The 23,713-nt window shown below is 45.7% G+C and overlaps 1 protein-coding gene and 1 long non-coding RNA gene across 3 annotated transcripts; one reads left to right on the forward strand and one right to left on the reverse strand.

The window, feature by feature from the left end:
• The first annotated feature begins 3,559 nt into the window (after positions 1 to 3,559).
• Positions 3,560 to 23,047, forward strand: LOC119222139 (sodium-coupled neutral amino acid transporter 3-like). Of its 2 annotated transcripts, XM_062566278.1 has the most exons (17): positions 3,560 to 3,931; positions 13,881 to 13,982; positions 14,082 to 14,215; positions 14,307 to 14,373; positions 15,637 to 15,752; positions 16,451 to 16,524; positions 16,626 to 16,718; positions 16,935 to 17,016; positions 18,413 to 18,495; positions 19,189 to 19,247; positions 19,668 to 19,784; positions 19,948 to 20,027; positions 20,387 to 20,487; positions 20,573 to 20,697; positions 21,237 to 21,381; positions 21,948 to 22,051; positions 22,518 to 23,047. In XM_062566278.1, exons 3-17 carry the CDS (start codon positions 14,151 to 14,153, stop codon positions 22,620 to 22,622), a joined length of 1,416 nt encoding a protein of 471 aa, XP_062422262.1. In that variant the 5' UTR covers positions 3,560 to 3,931; positions 13,881 to 13,982; positions 14,082 to 14,150; the 3' UTR covers positions 22,623 to 23,047. The 2 variants fall into 2 exon arrangements, with proteins under 2 accessions (XP_062422262.1, XP_037334419.2); XM_037478522.2 differs by lacking the exon at positions 13,881 to 13,982.
• Positions 3,930 to 6,333, reverse strand: LOC134133013 (uncharacterized). The gene is made up of 3 exons (XR_009957153.1): positions 6,135 to 6,333; positions 5,494 to 5,554; positions 3,930 to 4,618 (listed from the first exon to the last, which is right to left on the reverse strand). It is a non-coding gene; the product is annotated as an uncharacterized LOC134133013 (long non-coding RNA).
• Positions 23,048 to 23,713: the final 666 nt, after the last annotated feature.

Below are 23,713 nucleotides of genomic sequence, written 5' to 3' on the forward strand. Positions count from 1 at the left end.
TGGAAAACCTGATCACATGTGCATAAATACGTAGCCAATAACGTCACTAGTGCTTCTGGTTGTATTGATTGAACTAAACCATGTGTGACGTTAGGTGCTGGTTTCTAAAACCGCTACAGTCTACAGTCTTTCACAAAGAGTAGTCAAGATGTGATTCATGGGGGTGTCAATAGAATATCTTTGGAGACATTTGTCACTGAAAAAAACTGAACAAGCAACAAAATGCAGAAGACTTATTGTGAAAGTCCAGCATCCTGTCTCCAAATGGACAGCAACAATGGAGGAAACCTGTTAAACATTAGTCTCAGTGGACACTTGTGGACTACAGACAGTGTCCATCATGATACCCTCAAAGCTCCAGGAAACCCTGCATTTCTATTGGATTTGACCTTCAGAACAGCCTGGGTGGAGAATGATTGGTGGAAAATCCATGGGTAGGTCACATGTCTTTCTAACATGACAGGAGACCTCGAGCTCAGATCGATATGGATATTCCTCACAAAGCTGCATTGATAGCTGTTTCTGCAGAGGAGGAGTGATGGAGCTCTGAGGTGAGACCAGGTCTCAGCTGGAACCCGAACGTGGTTGCCATGGTTACCGCAGCCTGCATCTTTTGAACAGAAGTCACATTCTATCAGTCAGAGAAGCAGACAATTCTACTCTGTCCCAACAAAACCTTCAAGCTGCGAGTCTTTGCATCCACAAGTCTACTTGTGACCTTCTGACAACGTTTAAACAACGTTTTGCAGGACACACGTGAGATTTCTACACTTTCTAAGCCACTGTTTCAGGGATTCTACCGTTGACCCTCTCTTTAGCCCAAAAGACACCGATGTTTATGCTAATATTTGTATGTGAAATAATTAGTGCAACTTAACGTACTTCGATTGACTTGTGAGTGTTGTGAGCAAGTTGAAGTGTATTTAAACTAAAGCTGCTAACTTGGTTAGCTTGTTTAGCCTTTTAACGTTAGCTTGAAGTGAGAAATGCTACTAAAGATGTTGTTGTTATCGAACGTGACACTGATCAATAAGTGGTGCAGACATGTGCCAATGGCAAAAACGTTTATTATACTGCGTATTCTTCTGTTAGTGGATCATATTTTGCATGACGTTTCCTTTGAATCCACTCCTACTACTCTGTGCTGCTGACTCCATTAATGCAACATGTGATGTGAGAAAGCACAGTGTGCATCAGTGGGCTGAAGGTCGTGTTGTTGTTTCCCCTCAGATGGCCCAACGTTGCTTACCGGCCCGGCATCATGCGGACCATCCTCAGGATCAGCCTCTCACCTGGTCCCCCACCTGACTGCCACCCTGCCAGCTTGGATACTGTCTCAGCATCCAGGAGCTTGATAAGAACACCAACAACCTGAAGGCCACACAGCTGTTCTGATGCTTTCTGGATCCGTCTCTTTCATCATCTCAGAGGCAAGTGTTTACTTCAAAGTGCATTCCACGTTTCATTACTTTTTTTAAATGTTACTTTTACAAATAGCTGAAAATTACAAAACACAACCCAAAACAAAAGAGGGGATGTTTGAGGGAGTGGGGTGAGGGGCGAGTACATGTTCACTGCAAGTTGATTATTTAACAGAATTTGTCTTTGAGGTGAATCTTATATCACAGTACAGTCTGTTTGTCAGTTAGGACGAGTCCTCAGCATCAGCAGCTGTTGCTACTTTCTCTTCACAGAGCGCTTGTTTTTATCTCTGTACCTCCACAGTGATGGTTAGTTGCTGCTCAATGCACACTAGAGGGTGCTCCAAACACTTAAAAAAATATTTTATTTAACAAAATAGTAAAACTGTCATGAGCAGAGGCATTAATCTCCCAAACAAATTAAAAGAGATCGAGCGTAACCCAAAGATCTCCAATAGACTGTCAACTGTGAAACATAAAGTGACCTCCACAATGCTGAGGAGGGATTTGAATGACCTGTAGACTCTTATCTTCTTGGACTACTTTATTGCCTTCATCTCTAAGCTTTGATGTCTAGAAGTTAAAGATATTTATTTCTTTTCAGATATAAATACTCAAAAATTGTTGGTATTGACAAAGCGGACCACATGTTGCGTTCACTTGTTTGATCGGCCATGACTCTCCACAGAACATACAGCGCTACAATGACAACAAGGAGACCATGTTCACTAAGGTCCAAAAAGCACTTGAACTGCTACAACAATGTAGTCAATATACCACAAAAATGATTCATTCTGCAGCTACATTTTGGGTTGAGAAGTGATGACCCGACTCCTGTGCTGGACGTTGTAAAATGCACCGACTTCACTCTTGGACCTGTCCTGGTGTATTTTCGCAATAGTCCTTTGTTTTTACAAACAAGTAAATCTTTACAACTCCAATGGCACCAACCGTTGACTCCAGCTATCTGACAGAAGGATGGGATGCCATCACAGATATAGCTTTACACAGCCTAATCCTTTATTCATTCATTATGAATACAAAATAACACATGAATAAGTCTTTAGTCAGAAATGTGAAAGTGTATTGTCTTTAAAATAACCTACCGCAGAGGCCACACTCAAAAATATGTCACTTACTCGCAGAGGACGTGCAGGAAAAGCATATATTTTAGATGGATCTCATCTTATCTTACAAATATTTCTGTGTATATTCCATATGTCAAAAATGCAAATACAGGCCTAATGGCCCTCTGTTGGCCAGCCGCCACTTATATAAATAAATAAATATGTGTGTGTAGAGAGATAAAGATAAACAAGCTCAATGGGGACAGTGTCAGAGAGGGAGGCACCAGACCACACCGTGAAGTAAATGGCCCCAAGCCAAGGGGCTGGAAGGCCCAACCTGCAGATACACAAATAAATGACTTGTGTTTTTGTGTGTGTTTTTAATTATTTTTGTAAAAGATGAAATGAATCTCCACATGCTTATGCTGATCATAATGGCCAGTTGCTCACTGTGGCAGTTGAATCACGTAGAAACCTTTCTCACAAATACTACAAGAGTGGGTGTTGGAATGGTCCTCTTTGAGGCTGAGGGTAGGTTTCTAATGTGGGAGAGACAGCCCATTTAGGACAGACAGAGTGTTACAAACTGGAAATGTGGTGTTTACCCTGCAGGGAGGGTCGAATGAAGGACGATAGTGATTTAATTTACTGGATTTTTGGAGTTTGGCCTGTTTCATTTTGGGAACGTGTCATACTAAATCACTTCTCATGTTTCTTACAGGCTTTTTGAGCCCTTTGTGTAGGTTCATCTTTCCACAGCGGGACATTCAAACTGCTAAACGTACCTGAAATGTATTGGTTCAACAGCATAATCATTGAACATTTTACTGATTCAAAGTAGTTCCTGCACTTAATGCCTTGATTCCATTGAAGAAACTCCAAATGTTGCCTCAAAGTGTTCCTGTTTGGAAATAATAAACCATACTAACCCAGGGAAAGTGTGTGTCCTGGACCATCTGTTGTCAACAACTCACCTCAGACCCTTCATTATTGATCGAATAGAGCCAGCTTTTTCCAGTTTGCTTCTAGACACCAGCAGCCAGGCTCTTATGTAACGCTCTGCGGATCACCTCTACATTTTTCCACTGTTACCACAACCCTCAGGCAGGGAGTGGGAAGAAACATGGAAACAATTCCCAGGCCCTGTGTGTATGAGACAGCCATGTAGGAGCAGAGCAATCCAGGTTAGGCTCAGCGCAGAAGTTCACAACTTACTTTTTTTTCTTTTCATGGAGATGAAGTGGACTGCCTCTACATATGACATCACAAGAAACTTGAAACCGTCATTTGCAGTAGCCCTCCTACTCACTGCTTGCTCCCACATTTGCTCCCCTCTCCCTGAGCGTTCTGTTCGTCTCCAAAATCAGACCAGTGGGACTATTCCAGGACTTCACCTCACAAGCCCCCCCTCTGCTCTCGAGGGGTCTGCTTCTTTTCGTACAGGTCAGTCTTTAGCCCCTTTTTTCTGGTTGAGGTGGAGTTGCTTTGCTGCCACGTGGGTTGGCTAGTTGAGAGGGGGACTGGGGGGAGGGGGGTGCGCTCAAGAAGAGTGAAGGACCCAAGGGAGTAGAGCTGAGCTCTGTTAAGCACTGTTTATAGGCTTTGCCTTTGAAACTAGTTGTATTCTCAGGTTCAGCGGCTGTGCTCCAGATGTCGGACAATTCTTGTGACATCATGATTGACATACTTAGCTTCCCATAAATGAGCTTGAGAATTTATCTATTCACAATTCAATTTAGTTGAGTATTGATTTCCAATGAATTTCCAGTCAAAGGGAATGCGTTGTCAACATACTTAGCGTGACAGGAGCATGTCTATCAGTGTTGTTTGTGTCATTTCACTTTTCTGAGATGTTATGAATGGTAGATACCAGTAGATTCCATGTGTATGTCAACCAGTATAAATAAGAAGTCAATGCAACTTAACGCTGTTGAGGTAAACATGAGCTGCAGCTGAATAGGAGACATTTTTAAAAGGACACATGCAAAGGTGATGGTATTATAAAAGCTGCAGATCCACACAGTTCAAGCTTGCAGAACCGGGCAGGGCCTCACTGTCACACATAGTTCCCTTTCTGCTCACTCTCACCTCGCTGTGCTGTCTGTGTGTGTTACAGGCTGTTTTCTGTGTCTGTGGGCAGATGAAAATGTTTCAAATGTCTTTTTGTCATTAAATAAAAAAGTTGTTACAGATTTTGAGAAAAGTGGGTTGAACAGAGAAAATGTTCCTTCATGGAACATTACAGTATTATAGGTAGCATAACCATTAACTTTCTTTCCAGTAGTGTGATGTTCAGATGGATATCACACACTAAACACAAATGGAAATGTAGTAAATAAACAAATGAGAATGAATGAGCTTTAGAAGCAATAAGAGTATAATAAGAGTATATTGTTTAACTTTCGTTAAATCCAGCCTATAAAGTCCATTCTGAACATGAAGCCCTCAAACATAAATGCAAAGGGTTCTCCAAGTGTCAAACTGTCAAAGGGTGTTCAATCCCTTGGATCAAACCCTCATGTGAGAATAGTAAGATCGTACAATCCTCCAAAGTGTTTTTGTGGAATGAACAGGGCCTTAAAATTTGATTCTCAGTGACCCAGAGAAAACATACCAACACCACTAACTCTAAAATAGAAGGATCTTTTTATAGTTATAAATGCGTCTCTGTCCAAAAAGAATTGGCACCAAACTCTTTAATGTGATTGGTGCACAGGATGGGTGGGTGCACCTGCATCACGATGAGTCTGATCGTGTCAGGTGAGGAGGTCACTTATCTTCTGTACTGTTCACAATTCTTAAAATGATTCCATTCATAGAAAAAGCAACTTTTTGATAATCTGTGAAATGTTCTAAGCTCCATAAATGCCATTTGTCATATCAGAACATCCTAACGTGGATGAATGATGCATTTAATGGAGTTAAGAAAAATTCAGAACTCCAATCAGTGTCTTTTAACATAATATGGTGCAACGTGTGATTATCAACTTGTGATGATTACTCACGTCTCATTCTAGAGTGAGGTTTTCCAAATGGTTTCCTCTCAATGTACTCCCACTGCCTACACTGTAAAACAAGAGCATATTAAGTTCACACTATACTGTTTGTTTGATTTCTACTTGTGAAACATGAAAATTGTCAAATAAAGAAATGCCCATGAAGTGCATAGACATTTGAAAAGCGTCTCTGCGTAGAGACAGTATTTACAAATAGAGTCTGACTGTGATGGCTACCGTACAAAATGTCAACGCTTGAGGAACCAGCTTAGCGGTGTTTGCACAGCGAGGTCATTCTAAGCTGTTATCGCTGTCTGTCGTTGGTGAGGCCTGCAGGTACGAGGTATCCACAGACCTGGCGTACCTGCGACCTCTTATTAGAGGCACGCTGCTCTTCACTGGCTTCAGGAAATGTTCTAATATAATTCTGAATGGTTGTTACATTTTATATCTGTAAAGACCAAATGCAGCTTTATTGACAATATTGACTCTATTTTCACTTGTATTAAATTGTATATGACTAATTTGTAAGAATGGTAATGGACTTTATTTGAAAATCCTTTTTTTAGTCTTTTGACCACTCAAAACTTCCAACCCATTCACCCCCATTCATTCACTGATGACAGGAGCAACAAGGACACATCACACACCGAATCGCAGAGAAGGGGATCCAACTGACGATCCTCTGATAGAAAGATTCTGCTCTTCACTAAGCCAAAGTCGCCAATAATCAAGATTCCAGAAGTAGATTTCCCAACATCTCCACACACCGGCCATCCATCCTCAGGCAAGGAGGAGGTTCTGGACGTTTATGAAGATCCAGTTGTTTGGATGAGAGAGCTCTTGAAGCCAAAAGACAGAAAAGTGGCACAGGGAGGAGGATACGATGACTCTCTATTTCCTTTAAAGGGGCCCAGTAAGTGGACCGATCATGACTGCACCTTTGACTTTGGGCCAATGGCTTATCAAATGTGTGCAGCTTTGAGAAGGGAGAATCAGACCCGCCGTCAATGGTCTAGTGTCCTCACTCCACTGCAATGCTGTACATGTAATGAATCTACTGTGTATGGCCTTCAATGCAATTCTATCTGCTCTCATTTCACAAAACCTCCTTATATTTAGAACGTTTTCTTACATTCATCCACTACATGACATTACATGTCATTTAGCTGACGCTTTTATCCAAAGCGACTTACAATAAGTGCATTCTCACTGTCACGTTCCTCTGATGGAACCCAAACGCAGACCAGACCAGATGGGTTTGAGGTGAAAACAAAGAGTCTTTATTGACACAGTGCAGGAGTAGACCAACGTGTAGAATGGCGAGTCCAGGTGAGGTGGTGGGGTGGAGGCGTCCCCGTGGCCAGGTGCGGTTGACGGCTTTCCCAGGTGCAGAACTAGAAAACAGGACAAAAGACAAGTTAGTGTTCCTCAAGGGGATTCTCGGGATCTCAGTAAGTAGCGGTGGTAGCGAATGCAGGCACACGTACTACTTCGTCTAACAATCCGGCAGGGACTGGATGTCGGTCTCAGCTTAACTAGGGTGGCTAATCGTGATCAGGTGTGTTGGCTTGATTGGCCGCAGGCCTGGAACTCTCCGCCTCTCCACGTTGCTTGGCAACCATGAAAAACAACATGGAAACATGCTCAGGGAGCTGGGGTCGTGACAGTACCCCCCCTCCGACGGACGCCCCCGGGCGGACCACCCGGTGCACCGGGGTGGCGTTGGTGGAACAGCCGCAGCAGGTCAGCGTCCAGGATGTGACGCCGCGGAACCCAGCACCTTGCTTCTGGACCATAGCCCCTCCAGTCCACAAGGTACTGGAAACCCCGCCCTCGTCGCCGGGAGTCCATGATGCGTCGCACCGTGTAGGCAGGACCTCCGTCAATCGTCCGAGGGGGAGGAGGCCGAGAGGGAGTGGGTAGCAGGGGACTGAGAAGGACCGGCTTGATGCGGGATACATGAAAAGCAGGATGTACCTTGAGGGATTTGGGAAGCCTCAGCCGGACAACTGCCGGGTTGATGACCCTCTCTACTTTGAACGGACCAATATACTTGGGGTTCAGCTTCTTGGATTCAGTTCGCAGTGGAAGGTCCCGGGTGGCCAACCAGACCTTGTCCCCCACCTTATAGTGGGGCGCGGGGGAACGGCGACGGTTGGCCTGGGCCTGGTACTGACCAGAAGCTCTCAAGAGGGCTGCCCTGGCCTGGTGCCATGTCCGGTGGCAGCGCCGGAAATGAGCCTGGACCGAGGGAACCGCAATCTCCTTCTCCTGCGAGGGGAACAACGGGGGTTGATAGCCGTATAGGCATTGAAAGGGCGACATACCTGTGGCGGCGGTAGGGAGCGTGTTGTGGGCATACTCAGCCCAAGGCAGGCGGGAGGACCAAGTGGTGGGGTTAGAAGAGACCAGGCATCGCAGTGTTGCCTCCATCTTCTGGTTGGCCCTCTCCGCTTGGCCGTTGGACTGGGGGTGGAATCCGGAGGAGAGACTGGCAGTGGCGCCGATGGCAGTGCAGAATGCTTTCCATACCGCCGATGTGAATTGGGGACCTCGGTCGGATACAATGTCCCTCGGCAGACCGTGGATCCTAAATACCTCCTTGACCAGGATAGCAGCAGTCTCTGTAGCTGAAGGTAGTTTTGGGAGGGGCACGAAGTGTGCAAATTTGCTGAATCTATCAACTACGGTTAGAACAACTGTGTTACCTTCAGACAGGGGAAGACCGGTTACAAAATCCAGAGCCAGGTGGGACCAGGGCCGCCTGGGAATTGGTAGAGGGTGAAGTAGTCCTGCACTGGGTCGATTTGTTCCCTTATTCCGTGCACAGACTGGACAGGCAGCGACAAACCCCTGAGTGTCCTTTCCCATGGCTGGCCACCAGAAGCGTCTGCGCAACAGCGCCATGGTACGGGCCACGCCTGGATGGCAAGCAATCCTCGAGGCGTGTGCCCACTGGAGTACCGCCGATCGAAGGGGTTCGGGCACAAACAAACGACCCGGTGGGCCATTACCTGGACCAGGTTGGCTCCGAAGGGCGGTCTTTACCTCCTCTTCGATCCTCCAGACTACTGCCCCCACCACGAGGCTCCGGGGTAGGATGGTCTCCGTCCTGGCCCTTGTCTCCTCGGTCCTCGCGAATACCCGGGACAGCGCGTCCGCCTTGCCATTCCGGGAGCCTGGTCGATACGTGAGGGAAAAGTTAAAGCGACCAAAAAATAAGGCCCACCTGGCTTGACGAGAGTTGAGACGTTTGGCCGATTGTACGTATGCAAGATTCTTGTGGTCGGTCCAGACGATAAATGGTTGTTCCGCTCCCTCAAGCCAATGGCGCCACTCCTCCAAGGCAAGCTTGACGGCGAGTAGTTCTCTGTTCCCCACGTCGTAGTTTCTCTCTGCTGGGGAAAGACGACGAGAGAGAAAAGCACACGGGTGGAGCTTACCATCGGCAGAGCTACGTTGGGACAGGATGGCGCCTACGCCAACCTCAGAAGCATCCACCTCCACCACGAACTGATGTTTGGGGTCCGGCTGTGTGAGAATGGGTGCCGTGGTGAACCGGTGCTTTAGGTCCCGGAATGCTCTGTCCGCCTCCGGGCTCCAGCAGAAGGGCCTGGCACTGGACGTCAGGGCTGTCAACTGGGCGGAAACCCGGCTGTAGTCGCGGATAAACCGGCGGTAGAAATTTGCAAACCCCAGGAACCTTTGGAGTTGCAATCTGGTAACAGGCTGAGGCCAGTCCAGAACCGCCCTCACTTTCTCGGGATCCATCCTCACTTGTCCCTCCGAAATGATGTATCCAAGGAATGATGTTGTGTGGGCGTGGAAGTCGCACTTCTCCGCTTTAACAAAGAGGCGATTCTCCAAAAGGCGTTGAAGGACCTGCTGGACATGCTGGGTGTGGATACTGTAGTTCTCCGAGAAGACCAGTATGTCATCCAGGTAGACAAATACAAAACGCCCAATCATGTCGCTAAGTACCTCGTTTATCATCCTCTGGAATACTGCAGGAGCGTTAGTAAGGCCGAATGGCATGACTAGGTACTCGAAATGGCCCATGGGGGTGTTGAACCCAGTCAGCCATTCGTCCCCCTCTCTTATTCGGATGAGGTGATAAGCGTTGCGGAGATCAAGCTTTGTAAACACTGAAGCGCCCTGCAGGGAGTCAAAGGCAGAGTTCATCAAGGGCAGCGGGTACTTGTTCTTGATTGTTATATTATTCAAACCCCGGTAATCAATACAAGGCCGAAGGGACCCATCCTTTTTACCCACAAAGAAGAATCCAGCCCCTAGGGGGGAAGATGAGTGACGAATTAGGCCCGCTGCCAGGGTATCCCTGATGTAGGTCTCCATGGCCTCGCGCTCCGGTCGGGAGATGCTATAGAGGCGTCCCTTGGGGAAGGTGGCGCCAGGAATCAGGTTGATTGCACAGTCATAGGGTCTGTGAGGAGGAAGGGCCAGTGCCTGTTGTTTACTAAAAACCTCACCTACGCTGTGATAAACCGTTGGCACCAGAGTCAAATCCGGGGGGGGGGAAGACACCACCTGGCGGGGAATAGAGTGGGAGCAAGCCGATTTAAGACAGTTAGCATGACAGTGAGTACTCCAACTAGTTACCTTGCCTGTCACCCAATCCAGGGTGGGGTTGTGTTTCCTCAGCCAAGGGTGACCAAGAACCAGGGGCATGCGTGGTGAGGACAGGATGAAGAAGGAGATGTCTTCCGAGTGGTTGCCCGATAACTGCATCTTCACTGGCTCCGTTCTCATGGTTACCCGTGCTAGTAGTCTGCCGTCGAGGGTGGTCGCTTCCATGGCCTCCGGAAGTTGTTCCTTGGAGAGCCCCAGCTGTTCCACCAGACTAGCATCGATGAAGCTGTCATCTGCGCCAGAGTCAACGAGTGCATTGATCTCCACAGACTGGTCTCTCTTGGTGAGGGTGACAGGAAAAAGGGGTCTGGCACGAGGGGAGGGGGTCTGAGTGGTTTGGCTCGCTAGAAGGCCTCCCAAACTTAGCGAGCCCGGGAGTTTCCCTGGCGCTGAGGACAGGAAGCGATGTAATGGCCCGTGCATCCGCAGTAGAGGCAGCTCCTGGTATCTCGCCGCCGCTGGCGCTCTTCAGTGGACAACCCATGTCTGCCCACCTGCATTGGTTCATGGTCAGGCAGTCTCACCTCCCTTGTCTCACTAAGTGTCGGGCGATTGGGGTGCTCTGTGCCTTGAAAGAAATTGGGTGACCGTGGATGGTTTGGCAATCCCAACCGTCTCTCCCTTCTTCTCTCCCGACATCTATTATCCACCCGGATGGACAAGGCCACCAGGTCGTCGAGATTCTGTGGCTCAGGATAGGAAATTAACTCGTCCTTCAGTGGCTCTGTCAACCCCTGGTAGAACACTGCCTGTAGGGACTCGTTGTTCCACCCACTCTCTACAGCCAATGTTCGGAATTCAATCACATATTCTGCCACGCTGCGGTTTCCCTGACGCACAGCGAACAGGCGCTTTGCTGCATCCTTACCCCGGGTGGGGTGATCGAACAGCCTCCTCAGCTCTGCCGTGAATTCCGGGTAGGCGGTGGTACAGGGGTCTCGTTGCTCCCAAATAGCCGAAGCCCACTCCAGCGCCTTTCCCCGGAGCAGCCCAATAACAAAGGCTATCTTAGCCTTGTCCGAGTGGTAGGTTTGAGGTTGGAGGTCAAAAACCAGACCGCATTGTAACAAGAAGGATCTGCAACCTCCCAGATCTCCCTCATACCTCTCCGGTGTGGGCACCTTGGGCTCTCGGACCGATGGGGAAACTTCTCCAGCCTCGACCAGGGCTGGGGGTGATGCAGTTGGCGGAGACGCAGCGGGAGCATTTAGCTGGACCTGAATGGCAGACAAGCTGGCAGATAAGGCTTGTACCGACGACATGATCTCCTGTAGGGCGGTGCTGTGTTGCCCTAACAAATTTCCTTGTAGGGACACCGCATGGCTCACAGAGTCTAGATCCGCTGGGTTCATGATGGCCGGATTGTTCTGTCACGTTCCTCTGATGGAACCCAAACGCAGACCAGACCAGATGGGTTTGAGGTGAAAACAAAGAGTCTTTATTGACACAGTGCAGGAGTAGACCAACGTGTAGAATGGCGAGTCCAGGTGAGGTGGTGGGGTGGAGGCGTCCCCGTGGCCAGGTGCGGTTGACGGCTTTCCCAGGTGCAGAACTAGAAAACAGGACAAAAGACAAGTTAGTGTTCCTCAAGGGGATTCTCGGGATCTCAGTAAGTAGCGGTGGTAGCGAATGCAGGCACACGTACTACTTCGTCTAACAATCCGGCAGGGACTGGATGTCGGTCTCAGCTTAACTAGGGTGGCTAATCGTGATCAGGTGTGTTGGCTTGATTGGCCGCAGGCCTGGAACTCTCCGCCTCTCCACGTTGCTTGGCAACCATGAAAAACAACATGGAAACATGCTCAGGGAGCTGGGGTCGTGACACTCACAGAGAGATACAAACTCAGAAGAACAAGTAACAAAGTACAATTTTCATCAAATAAGCAGTTGCAAAACATGTTATAGAAAAGTGCCATTATAAGTACAATTTAAGTGCCACCATTTATTAGTGCTATAGTGTTTTAGTCAAGGTAGAGTCTAAAGAGGTGTGTCTTGAGTTTGAAGATGTAGAGGCTCTCTGTGGTCCTGATGTCATCAGAGAGCTCATTCCACCATCTGGGAGCAGGACAGCAAAGAGTCGCCATCTCACAGAGTGCTTTTCTCTCAGTGAGGGAGGAACAAGCAGCTTGATGCAGATGCAGAGCGGAGTGTGCGGGTTGGGATGTAGGGTTTCACTATGTCCTGGATGTGGACTGGTCCCGATCCATTCACAGCATGGTACGTCAGTACCAATGTTTTGAACTGGATGAGCCACTGGTAACCAATGAAGTGAACGGAGAAGCGGTGTGGGAGTATTTTGGAAGGTTGAAGACCAGTCGAGCTGCTGCATTCTGGATGAGCTGCAGTGGTCGTATGGCGGTACCTGGGAGACCTGCCAAGAGAGAGTTACAGTAGTCAAGGCGGGAGATGACAAGAGTCTGAATCAGTACCTGTGCCGCCTTCTGAGTGAGAAGGGGTCGTATTCTCCTGATGTTGTAGAGCGTGTATCTACAGGATCGTGTCGTCGCTGTAATGTTGGCAGTCAGGGAGAGTTGGGAGTCAAGTGTCACGCCGAGGTTCCTGGCACTCTGAGTGGGCGTTAACACGGAGTCGCCGACGTTAAAGGTCAGGTTCTGAGTGGGCGAGGTTTTTCCAGGGAAGAAAAGTAGTTCGGTCTTGTCGGGGTTGATCTTCAGGTGATGAGCGGACCTCCACTGGGAGATGTCAGTCAGACATGCAGAGATCCGTGCCGCCACCTGAGTGTTTGAGTCGGGTAAGGAGAGAATTAGTTGGGTATCGTCGGCATAGCTGTGATAGGAAAAACCATGCGAGCTAATGACGGAGCCAAGAGAGTTGGTCATCCACTACTTTTAAATAAGTACAGCCCATGAACTCCTTCACCACAATCCAAAAGTGATTTCCTCTTTCCTATATAGTTCGTTTTACTAACAATGTTGTTTCTAAAGGACATTCTCGTTGTCCCCAACCAGCTTCACAATGGCTCTCTGCATTTTGTTTGGATTCCATAATTCTCTCCCTCTTCCAAATTGACCCATCCTCTGCAAAGACTTTTTCTATTTCGCTGACTTGTCATGTGAATCCGCTTCACACTTGAGACAACTCTGTTTACCTTTCTCACCCCTGCTATATGTCTCTGGATGAATAGCAGCGAAGGCGGGGGAGGAATGTAGGACCTCCCTGAGAAACTCGTGCATCAGATTCGTGGCGCCTGTTGATGAGTAGAGAGGCCGGTCCTCCCTTAACCAAAGGGTTGGCCATTGGATCCCGGCTCTGCTTGTCCGCATGTCGGTGTGTCGGGCAAGACACTTAACCTCAAGCTGCTCCCGTAGCTATGTTGAGTTCATGGTTTCAATGTTGGCTACTAATGGTTAGCTCCCTCCATCAGCGTATGAATGAGTGAATGATGACGTCGAAAGAGACTAGGAGAGAGGTAAACAAGTACATTACCATTCGACACTCAATAAGTCCGATCAACCCGTTGGCATCAACTGTTCTGAGCAGGCGGTCCATTCTGCTCACTTCACCCCTTTAAACACTTGAGTTTTTGCCCAAATTCGCCCACACATTATTTTGTTTTTCTCTTCTTTTGCTCGACACACAGTCTTATCAAGACTTTTGGAGCCTTTTAATGTTCATCAAGAACTACATTTTATCTTTGAGTTTTAACCAAAGTCATTGGGCTTCCAGATATGTCTGGTTTTGACACACACTAATTTAAACATGCTCATTTATTTTTCTTACTGTAGAACAAAGCCAGCATGACACCCAGTAGCAGTCCCCACCCAGTGATCTATCACAAAGTCTAAGACGTAGTTGCTGTACATACTTTGGTTCCAGCTAAAGCATTTGTAAGCAGTTTACATTTTAATGAAGTCAATGTTCTACATTTAAATGTGCATCATTCCGCATGAGCTCTTATGAAGATGCTTCTGTTTCTTCTTTCACAGATTTTTCCTTTCAGTCCCTTTCCATTCTTTAAAATGATTCCATCTCACTGAATCGTCCCTGTCATAAGTATGGAGCTGCAGAAGCTATCAAATGGAAATCACCACTGTGACGATGCTGCGCCTGTGGAGGGAGGGTACGTTTACTGACACGCTCGGAACCCTTGCTAAATCAATTTTCTTCAAATCATTTCAGGTTTATCTTTTGCTTTGTGATTTATTTGACAGAATTGCACCAGAAGAAAAAAGGTTCCTGCAGCAAAGTGATGGATCAAAGAGACCTCAGTTCACAGATGTGAGTATAAGACAAAGGCTCAGTTCCCTTACAGTACAATTCGAAAACAACAAATCGCATGTATTGTTTGGAGTCCGAGTGGGGTTGTCATGTCCCATGTTATGTCCCATAAGCCTCCAAGTCTGTTGAGAAAATGAAATCTCGGACCACCTCCACAAAGAATGTCCATACAACCCCGACAGCGACTGGCATAACGTTGTTTAAGGGTCTTCATTAATTCCTGTGGCATTGTAATGAATGTCCTCCACAGCTCTCCTGGTTCAGGGGCCACATTTTGAGGACAGTAGTAACAGAGGTCAGGGTTTTGACCAAAACAACCTTAAGTGAGCCCTGGTCGGTTCAAAATGGACTTTGTACTACACCTTTAATACCAGCTTGTACCACTATAAAGACTACAGATTATAGTGGTACTTATTGAGACCAAGGATTACCCCAATATGACAATATTTGTTACAATAAATACTTGGGTTTATACTGTATTAAAATACATGACGTCCATCACATCCGATGAGAAATAAAGGTACATATCTAATATACGTTGTTGATACTAAATGAACTAACACAAAACAATGCAAAACAGAACCAAGCAACACACAGCAGTGGCATTTAACTTCTCTCCAGCCTGCGGAAACGCCTGCGGACAGCTTAAGGGGGGGCTCTAAAATGCCTCACTTAAAAGGCTGCAGTTGAAACCTACCGAGGCCTGAGGGTCAGAGAGGGAAAGACCGCAGCTCGTGGAATGGCTGATACGTGGTGAAGGAAACTAATTGGGGACCAGGAAATAGTTAACCCACTGCCCACCTTGTGCCGGGGGAGGGATAGAGATCTTTAGGATTGTATTAGTACTAGATTAGTACTTGTATTAGTACTACACTTATCAGCCATTCCTCCACCTGCCCCCTGTAGATGTATAACGGCCTTTTCTAGAGAAATCTAAAATGATGTAATTATGTGATAATACACTGATTAAAACATAAAGCTCTAAATATTGTATTCCACTTCATCTCCCTGAATGTTCAAATTTATTCAACATCAACATGTAAATTTGTACATTTTGTACTGATATACAATCACCATATTTACCTAATATTGTGTGTCGGTGTTTTGCTACACTTATATTGCAGCAAAACATCAACTAAACTGTTTACACAATCCAAACAACACTGACTTCAACACTGACTCTACTATACATGAAGTGTCGTGATATGAAACAATACGCACCCTACCATGAAATCATCACGGTGATTGTGATATGTTTTCCAGTTTGAGGGTAAAACCTCCATCGGCATGTCCGTCTTCAATCTGAGCAACGCCATCATGGGCAGCGGCATCCTGGGTCTGTCGTACGCCATGTCCAACACCGGCATCGTCCTTTTCCTGTGAGTATCAGAAAGCACACCTCACTCATTGTGTGACTCCTTGGAAACACACCGTCAGTAACAAACAGTGACACAAGAACAACACGGTCAATATTGCATTACACACTCTGCATATGCCTGGTTTAGTATCTAAGGTTCCTGTAATGGCCCATCAAATGTTTATAAGGCGGCATAGAGGTGATTTGTCTCCAATCTGTTGTGCCGACTGCTTGTCTCTTTAGTACCAGCTGCTGGTGATGGTTTCACTTTATCACTCTGACTGGGTTTCATGATGACAAAATGTCGTCCTGGAGACACCTACTCGAGCAGGAAGTATCTCAGGCCGTCCAATTGTGTGTGGGGGGAACCCAACCGTTTTCACAGAATGCACATTATCATACTATGAATAAATAGAAAGTGTCTGCAGGTATGTTGGATGTGTTTCACTCACACACTCACATTGATGCAGCTTTGAGTGCAGCAAGAAAAACCCTCATGTATGAGTGGTATTGGTGGTAGGTCTACTGAAATGTCCTTTAAATTTGCTCCCCAAATAAGAAATAAATGATGAGTAAACACCAGACTCTAACAGTTTTTTTCCAAAGCTTCAAAGTAGAAAACGATTTCTTAACCACAGGCACAAAGCTGGGCAAAATACTGAATCAATCAACATGAAGCATTGACATCAATGACATACCGTGCCTCTCTGTGTATTTCAGGATCCTGCTAACCTGTATTGCCTGTCTGTCCTGTTACTCTGTCCATCTGCTGCTCCGTAGTGCTGGAGTTGTGGGTGAGGCTTCATAAATGTTACAAATGTTGATTAAATTTGCTCCTTTTTTGTCTCTTGTAGTGGCCATCATGGCCAGTTGACATGGTTCCCTGTAATTTCAGGAATTCGTGCCTACGAGCAACTTGGCATGAGAGCTTTTGGTCATCCAGGGAAGATCATTGCAGCAGTCGTCATCACGCTGCATAACATTGGAGGTAAGACACCTGTAGATAAGGATGGTCATATGAGTAGCCGTGTTTTGATGGACCACGTGAAGACATGTGACCATGTACACAAATCTGTTGTATGTTTATGTTTAATGTGCCTATCCCTCTTGTGTCATCCAAGCTTCTTTTTACATGTTTGCAATGGTCCACTCCTGGCTGCGCACGGTAAGGCTGATAGGCTGTCCGTGTTTCCCTCCCCTTCAGGTATGTCCAGCTACCTGTTCATAGTTAAATCGGAGTTACCTCTGGTCATCCAAGCCTTTCGTGGCCAGACGTCCAGCTCCGGGTGAGTACCTCTGCGACACTCACTACCAGTTGCATCTGCCCATTCCAGAGCTAAGGTCAAGATAGAAGATCAAAGACAAATACAACATCTGGACGTTTTGACTGCCCTACTCTCACATCCCATACTTCTGTAGATCTGTAGTTCAGTTATTCAGATAAAGCTCAAACCTATAACTATTGAACCAAATGAGGATCTCTCTATATATATTTGGTGCATGTAGTGACAGTCAGTCAGCCAACATAGACAGAATATGAGAAGGAGTCATGGTCCCACGAAGTGGCCGCTTGGTCTGTGGACTTTAGATTTTTGTGCAGAAGTAAAACTTGTGGCCCTGTGGAAATAATCTTTCATTCAACTTACGACATACAATAGTATGGTAAAAGTTCTATACAATAACACACACAACGTTTGTGAAAGTTCAGTGGTGGAAACCTGTCAATCGCACGTTAGCCCCGCCTTGGTCTATTTGACTCTAAATGGAATATAGTTACTAAAAGACCTTCATGCTGTGGAACTAGTGATTGAGACCATAAACTCTTTGACAAACACACAGTCCTTGTTTGTAGATGTGTTCATTGTTGGTTGAGACTGAACATGCAATTTGTTGGCAAGAAGGAACACAGACAATCATTAATCTTATACTTGGAAATAGATGTTTGGAAATAGATGGAATGAGTTAGACAGAGAAATGAAAACATGTCTGGTGGGTGGGCCTGAGCCATCTCAGATGTACTGATATGATTGTGAAATCTGAGACCTGCTGTCCTTCTTCCTATAAAAAAAATGAAAACAGCTCTAAAATAGATGTTTTTCATTTTGCACTCTATAATCCAACATTCAGTTGTTCTTAAATGTTTTATATGAGCAAAGCTAGATGTGAAAGCATGACACCAGGGCTCTGAGGTCAGTCCCATCACTCTTCTTTTATGTCTCCCATTCCCTTCAGTCAAAACCCAACCGACACATTGAAACAGGTGTTTCCTGCTTTGCTGCTGGGGTCCAGTTGGCCCCATTAGACTCTGTGGAATCCCCCCCCCCCCGGCCTCCAGTAGAAACACACACAGCCTGCTTCATACAATGTTACACTAACCACACTACAAACTGGATGTGCTGTGTGTGGATCTGACTGCTGAACAGAACGCTGATCGGACCCTCTTTTTACCTGCTGAGGTGTCTTCGTGTCTCTCTGGGTTTCACAGATGATCATAAGAGCTGCACAGCAGTAACACCTGGCCATCAGAGCTAACATTCACACACCCTAGTCACAGCTACGGGGGCAACTCGGGGTTAAGTGCCTTGTGACACATGGACATGCAGCGTGGGGGAGCTGAGACGCAGCGGCCATGTTTGAGTTTTACAGCTGTCTATCTGTGTGTTTGCATTGTGTCCTGCACAGGGAATGGTTCATGAATGGAAACTACCTGATCATCATCGTCACTCTCTGTATCATCCTCCCATTGGCCCTGATGAAACACCTGGGTATGACCTGTTCCCTCAATAATTCCTCACTTGTGCTTTTTTATGTATAGCGATTATTTCCAGAGAACCGAACCTCTCTTTTGCATAAACCGAATTTAATACAACCTTTACAACTTTGTAGGAAAGTCCTGTCTAGTTGTTGGGCTGCTCTTATGTCTTTGGCCTCTCTTAAGACCCCATGACGATACAAAAATTCATTTTCATTCATTCCTTTGATTGACATGATTATCTCAATTATCCCTAAAAACATTCTAAACACTCCAGAAGTGCCACTAAACATGCTGTAATAGTGTTACCTTACATTTTGTTAGGAAACAACGATATCATAAATACTTTTATTGCATCACCAATACCAGATATTACAAAACAGTTATTGTGGCCAAAAGAAATGAATAATTACATTAAAATGAAGTGAAATGTGGTGGAGAGTCAGGGACAATGGGTTATTAAAACTCAGAATAATACAATACTATAGCTATAGTATACTATGACTTATTCTATAAAATTGTAAAATGTCACAACACTAACTCCAAGCAGTAATATACGGCTCTGAATAAAAGTTGTGATGCTCACATGCAAACATTTCTTTTTGGAACTCATAAAGTAGGCAAAAGATTGATTGATGGAAAGACTGATGGAAAATCCCACAGCCCATTCTTAAGATGTTTTGGGTTGTTTTCTTGCGTCCTGCAGGGTATCTGGGTTATACCAGCGGCTTCTCCCTGTCATGCATGGTCTTCTTCCTCTCTGCGGTGAGTGGGTGCCTCTGGTCACCACATACTACCCAGAGAAGTGATTAGGGATGATTATGCATGTAATGGATGATTTTGGGCTATGCAAACCCTTTCCTTAAGGGTCTTTGCCTGAGGAGACTTAAAACCCCCACCGCTCTATTTATTGTTTTATCATTACTACATCAAATAAGTCAGTACTTATAAATGCGATATTCAGCACTTAGCTGGTCAGCATAGTGGAGCATTCGACAGGAGAGTAGTCCTTCTGAACACAGAGTCACTGTAGAGAAATGAACAAACTAAATAGAATGAAAATATATCTTCTTTTGAAGAAAGAGTTTTGATAAGCTTCATTTTTTTCAGGAAAGACTTCTAACATATCAGAGCGCAAACTTCAGCTGTGGCAGCACCTCAAGCTCTCTTTATCTGTTCCATCAGGTCATTTACAAGAAATTCAACATTGCTTGCCCTCTTGAAGTGTTTGGCAACTACTCCGTGACCACAGCTGTCTCAGAGGACGCGTGTTCTGCAAAATTCTTCACCATCAACCAAGAGGTCAGAGATGAACTCCCTGAAGGCACACTGCATTTTAACTGTTTGTTTGGGTTGAGTTCTGCTCAGAGGCCTGCTGTGTGACCAGGACCTATGGAGGCAGCGTAGTGCCCTCGATACCCTTCCTGGAAAGCTACCTGGTGAATTACTCTGACTTGATTTGCAGACGGCGTATACTATCCCCATCCTGGCATTCGCTTTTGTTTGTCACCCTGAAGTCCTTCCCATCTACACTGAACTGAGCAAGTAAGACGCGCGTCATGGGATTCCTTACATTCCTCACATACTGAACAGCCCCAATCCCAAAGGAAGCATGTGACAGAATACCTGTTGGTGCATTCCATTCCTCGCTCTTAAAGCTGCACTCAAAACTAATTTCTTCTGTTGGTTATAATGAAATATGGGAAAAAGGCCACATTGCTAAGAAGCACTTAGATGGGTCCAAGACAAGCAGCCAGGAGATCAGACCAACTGGAGGTTTATCCAGATGATCTAAACCAGTGAGAGCACCACGGATCTGTGTGTTTGCTCATAGTGGCAGCAGCCGTGCTTCCCCCCACCTGAAGGCTACTGGTACAAACATCTGCCTCCTTGTTTCCCTTCAGCCCAACCAAGAGAAGAATGCAGAGTATTGGCAACATTTCCATCCTGGGCATGTTTGTCATGTACTTCTTCACCGCCACATTTGGCTATCTGACCTTCTACGGTAAGAGCAACGTCTCTGCATGATATACCCCAGTCCGATGATAGTGGGGCCTCAAGTGTGTGTGTGTGTGTGTGTGTGTGTGCAGAGAACACTGAAGCAGAGCTCCTCCATACCTACAGTAAGGTGGACCCTCTGGACACGCTCATCCTGTGTGTCCGTGTGGCCGTCCTGGTGGCCGTCGCTCTGACCGTACCGGTGGTCCTGTTTCCTGTAAGAACACGCACACATCCAGATGTTCTAAAGCACATAGACAAGTAAAGAATTCTCACTCCTCAAGCATCTAAAGACCCGTCTCCAAGGAAGGCCTAGTAAGAACACGTTGAGGAGGTGATATAAGTAGGTCACATGGGTCATACTCAGTTACTGAATGACCCATAAGTGTGTATCCACGTCTATCTAGCTTCTGTTAATGGTTCACATTAAGGGGAGAGCAAGGGAGTGGGACCCTGTGCTAGAAGGTTTACTGGTGACTGCTCTTATTGTCACTGGGACAACTACAGGAACGGAACCACTGAGCTTTCACACAAGTATTACAAGATTTTAAGATTGATATTATTTATTTAGTTATTTATTATGTTAGTATGTATTTTTTATTTTTGTACTGCACTTTGCACTTTGTACTTCTCCAACATTCCTAAATGCCCCAAACGGACCAGGATTCTACGACAACATCATCTATGTGTTAATTCTGGGTTCTGGTGCCCAGCAGTGAGCGCCTCTATCAGTCCTCACATCTGTGTTTCTGTCAGATCCGTCGAGCCCTTTTGCAGCTGCTGTTTCCAGGGAGACCCTTCCACTGGCTGCGTCACATCGCCATCGCCATGATTCTGCTCTTTGTGGTCAACCTGCTGGTTATTCTGGTCCCCAACATTCGAGACATCTTTGGCATTACCGGTGGGATGTTATACCCGGAAGCATTAAAAGAGCCTGAAAAAAGGACATTTATAAAAAGAGACATGGCTCATCAAATGAATTTCTGTTTCACCCATTAAATCTATACTATATAGTTTTTTAAATATTGTAAATGAGCATTTTGTGTAGTATAGAGAGCTGCTCCAGGTATGTTCTATAACCAGAAGGTAACTAGTTGTTGGTTGGCGTGCGGCTTCTTCTTGTGAATATAATGCACTTTAAGATGCTGCAGTTGGTTCATGAAGAAGTCTCATGAGTTCTGAGTGAAAGTGAGTCTTCTTAATCTTTACTGAATGGTGAAGCTAGAGCAGTCAGAGAGTATCAGTAATAACAATTAAACGGCAATTAGTATCTAGAATCTGCAATCGGTAGCTACCATCAGTCTCCATTAGTTACTGGTCGGCCTGTCGCAGTGAATCTATTAACTGTCTGATGTATTATGACTAGTAAAAACGGAGCATGCAGTCACTCTTTGGGTTTATTAGTCAGCCGGATTCTGTGAGGTGAATTCTGCCAATGAGATTATTTATGGTGGGTCCTGTGTCCAGGGGCAACCACTGCTCCCAGTCTGATATTCATCCTTCCTGGACTGTTCTACATTCGCATCATCCCCATTGACCAGGAGCCATTGAACTCGAGACCAAAGATTCAGGTATGTGTAAGTCGCTCTCTGACCCAGCTATGGAGGTGAATCTGTGTCATCGGGTTTTGAAAGAAAAAGGTGATTGCATTTCTAGCACTGAATATTTATGCATTGAAAATATGTATCTGAATGTTTTTCAACGTAAAAATACTGCAAGAAGAGTTAAAGCCCCGTTATTATTGGACATGGATACAATCCGAAGGTGTTTTGGGTGCTCGCTCCTTTTGATTGACGCACCTGATCTTGAATCTAGAATCAATTGCTCTTCCTTAAAGGTCCTGGATTGCAGTTGATTTTTTTGCGGTTTAATATTTTAACGTTGAAAAACATTCAGATACATAATTTCAATGCATAAATATTCAGTGCTATAAGTGCAATAACCCTTTTCTTTCAAAACCCGATGACACAGATTTACTTCCATACGCAGCAACAGTTAATGGTGGTTCTACTCTGGCATTTCTTCTTTGGTTTTCAGGCTGCGTGTTTCGCAGCACTGGGTTTCATATTCATGATCATGAGTGTGACCTTCATCGGGCTCGACTGGATGAGTGGAGAAAAGCGAAATGTTGGCGGCCACTGAAGTGTCCCCAAAGCCCTCCTCCCAGCCAGCTCCCACCTGCTGCTCGGCAGGACAACCATTCCTCCCCCGGGACCAGAGCAGCCCCGTCTGGTCCCGCCACCCACCAGGTCGACATGTACACCATCGGTTCTACGCGATGAGCTGCCGGTCCTAACGATGTGGTGTAGAACAGAAATATGAACCAGCCAGGGTCCACAGGGCACGTGTTCACTAGATAACATTTATTTCCTTGTGGTTGTAAACAAATCCCCTTCAATCAATGTATTGTGTACTGATTCTGCAGAGCAGTATTTGGTCAATAAGCCAAAGTCAGACATGATGTGAATGCAACTACAAACTAATTCATTTTGTAATTAATTTGGGAATTTATATTGGATAGCATATGTGGATAGTATTAAATAAACCTCTACAAAAGACTTTATAAAGCTTGCCATTGTAAAAGATTTGTATATAAATGAAAAACTAATTTTGTTTAACGTGCACATAGTTATTTCATCATGTGGCTCACTGGGAAACACGAGTCCTTGTCTGACTCTGCTGGATGTATCAGGGAAAAACGCCATTTCAACACGCTAAACTGCACATTGGGACTCAAAGCAACACTCTGAAAATGATTGGAGATAAACTCGCATTAAAGCAGCAACACAAATTACTAATCAGCCAATCACGTGGCAGCAACTCAGTGCTTTTATGCATGAAGACGTGGTGAAGACAACTTGAAGTTCAAAGCGAGGATCACAGCGAGAAGGAAGGAGATTTAAGTGACTTCAAGGTGGATGGTGGTTGGTACCTGTGAGTTTCCATCACCTTGTTGAAAGTACGCCAAAGAATGAAGGCAGTTCTGAAGGCAAAAGGGGGTCCAACCTTTTAAAATGTGGTCTGTGAGTGTCCACACAAAAGAAAACTAGAAGTAACATTCAACAGATCGACAGTGGGGTCACCACCATGTGAACAGTGTGGAGACGTCTCCCTTTGAACCATTGGATTAGTTCTTGTTGCTTTTCCCCCATTGGGGAACAATAAAAGGAATATACTCTGTGATGCTCTGGATGATCACGCTGCCAGGGGCTTACTTGACTGACAGGAACTTA

This window comes from Pungitius pungitius, chromosome 1 (assembly GCF_949316345.1).
Source record: "Pungitius pungitius chromosome 1, fPunPun2.1, whole genome shotgun sequence".
Classification (NCBI taxonomy): domain Eukaryota; kingdom Metazoa; phylum Chordata; class Actinopteri; order Perciformes; family Gasterosteidae; genus Pungitius; species Pungitius pungitius.